The 4,520-nt window shown below is 37.7% G+C and overlaps 1 protein-coding gene across 1 annotated transcript; it reads left to right on the top strand.

Moving 5' to 3' along the window:
• Positions 1-612: 612 nt before the first annotated feature.
• Positions 613-3,942, top strand: LOC106941024 (uncharacterized). Its single transcript, XM_015023943.1, has 6 exons — positions 613-720; positions 1,086-1,121; positions 1,867-1,893; positions 2,194-2,220; positions 2,316-2,498; positions 3,064-3,942. Exons 2-6 carry the CDS (start codon positions 1,091-1,093, stop codon positions 3,450-3,452), a joined length of 657 nt encoding a protein of 218 aa, XP_014879429.1. The 5' UTR covers positions 613-720; positions 1,086-1,090; the 3' UTR covers positions 3,453-3,942.
• Positions 3,943-4,520: the final 578 nt, after the last annotated feature.

The raw sequence follows: 4,520 nt of genomic DNA, 5'->3' as shown, positions 1-4,520 counted from the left end.
TCCACACTGAATTTTGTGACACACACACACACACATACACACACGTATGCGCACGCACGTACACACGCACGCACACACGCAAACACGCACGCGCACGCACACACACAGACAAGAAACGCACTGGAAGAGTCAGAACACGGATTTTGACCAAATGCAGTTATCCATTTGTGCCAGCAGGTGGCATCGCCTACCATAGTAAAAAAACGGTCAAAATTATATCACAATTAATTTACTATACCCCAAATTCTACAATTCAATCTATTGAGAAGTCCATGAGTATGCTTTTATTTCTGTTTTATTTAAAAAGACGAGACTTTTCATCTTAGAAAATGGAAAATTTATTTATCTCATCCACTTCAAAGATTTTCCCACCGCAAAAAGCACTGTGCAACAATAGGAGAGAAAGTAAAGCAGAAACATAATCTGACCAGTTTAGGAGCATCTGAATGTGTATTTACGTAAAGGTTAAATTAATTTGGCGTCAAAATGAATGAGCGCCTTGGAGTATCTGCTACATTAAGTTCGTTTCACTGTAAATTAAGGGTTTGAGTCCAACCCTTTAAATTCCTCTTCAGTGAACAGGCTTCACTGCAGATAGACTGCAGAGAAATCACGTGGTTTTTCTGGTTTCTCTGCTTCTAAAAGTGAAAGTGAAAGTTCTTCCTCTTGCTCTCAGCAGAGTAACACCGTGTTTCAGGCAGCAGCAACAACGCAGCAAAGGTAGCTGACTCCATCAAATGTTTTCTTTATATGAATGGCTGTCCGACGTTTCGATGCATCTACTGTGGCTGGGTTTAAACTGGCACCTGTTCAAATGGCTTTATTATGCTTTCGGAGTTATAAACTGTGTGTGAGAGCGCGCGCAGGAGAGTGTTTGCGCTCGTGTGGGTTTGTCAGGGTTCTTGACAGCTTTGTACGAGCGCGTGCGTACGTCTTTGTGTCTTTGCGTACGTGAACGTGCGCGCGCGTATTTATTTAAATGTCCGTTTTCCCTAAAGACGCGATGTTCAAAACAATGACCGACATTTTTGGATTTACACAGAAAGATTTACTGATTCAAATTTTGATCTTGTTTTTGTATTTAGTGACCATGATTGGTTTCCTGATGAGGCTTTGGAGGGGTATGTTTAAACTTTATTCTTGTTTTTGTTGTTGTTGTTGTTGTTGTTGTTGTTGTTTCTAAACTGTAGGCTAATTAGTTCTAACATTTTACATACATTTTATATCACTTTTTACAAACATATAGATCAAAATTGATTGTATGTGTAGCTATGTGGCAAAAGGGAAATTGAAAGAGTTTAATATTCTAATTTTGGTTTGGAGGATAACAGTGCAGACTACTGCTATAGGGCCTCCACAGTAAAAAAAAAAAAGTCATTTCAATAGAGCAACATTGGGATGAAATTAGCATCATGAATACGCAGCTGATGAATCAGCAGAAACTGTCATTTTATTGTGTCAATCAGAACCAAAATAAATGAGAAGCTTTTCAGAAATTTGGATCTGTGCCACACAGAATTACAACAGTCCTAAAAAATACGGTCCATACTTGCGAGTTACTTGCGAGTTGCAGCTAATAAATTGAACAGTGGTTGTTTATCAAAGTTGCTTTATATACCACACAATTTGGATGAACTACAAAGACACACAGCTTCATTTCTGCACATTCTGCCATTTATGTGACTACAGAATGTAGAAACCAAAGTGAGTTTATTTAAAGGTGACAAAAAGTTCACTCTGTTCTTTATCCTGTTCTTTTTCTTCTTTCTTTTCCTTTATCATTCACTCATTTCTATCAGTCAGATAACAAAATTTTCACCCTGTGTGTAAGATAAATAAATAACACTGTTATCATCCTATTTCCAGGTGTAAGATGGATTTTTATTCAAACAGGTAAGTCTTGAACTGAAAGTATTTTGCTCACCTGTTCAGTACATGCACTCAGATTTTTCCTGTTTTGCTGTATTGAACAAACTTGGTTTTGGTCCACAAAGTCACAAGAGAGTTTTCCCAGCATTCTTCAATGTTACACAGGAACAATGGTTTGAAAATAAAGCAACTATCTTGTATGTTTTGTAGCAGTCGTGCATGCAACAATAAAGAAATGCTCTCAAGACTGTTAATGATGTAAATGCATAGTGAAATTTTATACAAACCATAAACATAAACCCTACTTTTTTTTTCTTTGATTAGGAATAAAGTTGTTTTTCAGTTTATTAGGTGAGTGAACTAATCTAGTCACAAGAAACATGGTTCATTGTGATGTTTGTGCTCTGTTTATATCTTTTGTTTTCATGTTTTGGTGATGGGCACAGTTAAGATCCGTGTGGTCACTTCTGGACAAACCTTTGGAGCTGATGAAGAGCTGCTGAACCAGCTGGGGAGGAACTTAGAGCTGCTTCGGACGGACCGGAACAGAAGCAGCGTCACCCTGCTATTCTGTCCAATCACCTCTCGTGTCGGGTCTGATGTGGAAGCAGCCATGAGCAATCTGTCAGGTAACATGTAAAACTCGCCGCACTGGCTTTACATGTTACATGTGTAACATGTAAAACTTTAACATGTAAAGCTTTAACATTGTTGCTATTCCGCTAATGTAAAAAAAAAAAATGCAATTTAGCAATTGTGGTGTTTCCATTAAAAAAGAAATACAGTTAAAATCAAGTGACTACGTTTGTTCACACGTTAAGTCAGTAAAAAGCAAACCTTGCCACTATTCTCCTACCACTTCCTGTCGACTTCTTTGTCTTTTTTGCCAGTAGTAATATCATGACTTCTTTGAAATACACTACTTTCAATACAGTAGAAAAAAACTGCCTCATCCTAGTGCAAAAATATTTGATCCAAAAATGTGAGTTTTTCTAAATCACATATTTACATTAAGAAATTTATTTTTGTAATTTCAACTTGTGCAATGGAAACACAGCTCCTGTAACATTTTTATAAGACAACTTTTATTTTCCAAATTTACTGAGGTACATTAAGCGCAGACAGGTCACAGCAGTGCTGTATTGAGTTTTGTTACTCATATCCATCTCTTGTTCATTTTCTTTTTCTCCACAGGAGATCAAAACGTGATCCTGGTCCTGATGCACCACACCAGAGATCCCAGCTACTCCACAGCCGGAACGGACTGGGCAGACGTCTATCCCAATGTCATCTCCAGCGTTCATGTTCTCTTCCATGAGAGCGTGCCAGGACTACTGACCTGTTCTCAAAACAACATGGCGGTGGATCAGATGCTGAGAGTGTTGCGCCGTTATAGAATTCCAAGTTGGAAAATAAATATTAAGCTTTGGGGGAGGATCATAATAATATCTTTAACAATTTATTTAATCTGCAAAAACTCAGAGTTTATAACTAATTTTCTTCCAAGCAGAGAAAGAGGCTCTGTGCCTGAACTCACAGAGCCTCTTTATGTCCGTGGAACCACAGAAAAACCTCATGTATGAACTGGGGTTCAGGTCAGTTCATCCCAGCACCAATTTGTACCCCAATTGTAAATTACTCTTTTAATTTAATTATCCAGTATTTGAGCAACCAATCTCAACCCATATTCTTAAAACATGGGGTATCAGTTTTTCATCATCCTCAAATTATATGTATGATTTAATTCAAATGCATATTATCTGAAAATTATGTATTATATTCTATACTGACTCATTTTGGTCCTGAGTGACTTCTGGACCAATTTAATCACAAAATAGGGTAGATTCTGACCTCTAACCTTTGTCACTGAGAATGCCCTGGTGGACATTGGGAAGATATGATTTGTTGGAGTCATTTAAATAGATCATAGATCCTCAATGAATGACCAGCCATTACAGAAGGGGAACCATATATGGGGGGGAAGTTAGGACAATTACAGGGGATCCTGACTGACAGGGGTCCCTCCCACAATTTTTATTTATTTTTTTGTTCATAGAAATGAAAAATAAAATGTGGCCCTGTCAATTACAAAATTCTAAAATTGCTTTTAGCAGTAAAAATTAAATGTTACCACTCCCAGACAAAAAAGCACACATCCATATTTGCCCTGACCCCCACCCTCCCCCCCGGATCTGCATGAAATGGAGATCCTGGGGGGAGAGGGTGATGGAGAGGGTGTTCAGCAGCAGTCAGTAGAAGACTAGAATGACTGTGGCAATTACTATGTTGCTAAGAAAAATAAAGTCAAGTTTTCAAAAAATAAAAGGGAAAGAGAGAGAAAAAGGTAAGAGTGTCAATTTGCAACCCAATTCTCTGAGAGATGAGTAGACTGTGTGAGATTATTAAATATTTAGCTTAGTTAGCTTAGTTAACTTAGCTACAAACTACTGTTTGCTTCCTTTTCACTGGCATTTAATGAATTAAGGAAAAAATACCAAGATATTCATATATTTAACTTACCCTTGCACCTTTTACCACTTAACAGATGAGTCAGTCAGCAGCAGCTCTAGCCCACATCCCTCCTGACCCGTCCTCTCCTAAGTGAAATTAATGCTGCAGTATGTCACTTTTATAAAAAAAATTTTTTTTTC

This window comes from Poecilia latipinna, unplaced genomic scaffold, assembly GCF_001443285.1.
Source record: "Poecilia latipinna isolate Pla-1442-1.1 unplaced genomic scaffold, P_latipinna-1.0 Scaffold3461, whole genome shotgun sequence".
NCBI classification, from domain to species: domain Eukaryota; kingdom Metazoa; phylum Chordata; class Actinopteri; order Cyprinodontiformes; family Poeciliidae; genus Poecilia; species Poecilia latipinna.
Note: the sequence above shows the minus strand (reverse complement) of the source record. Positions and strands in the feature narration are given on the sequence as shown.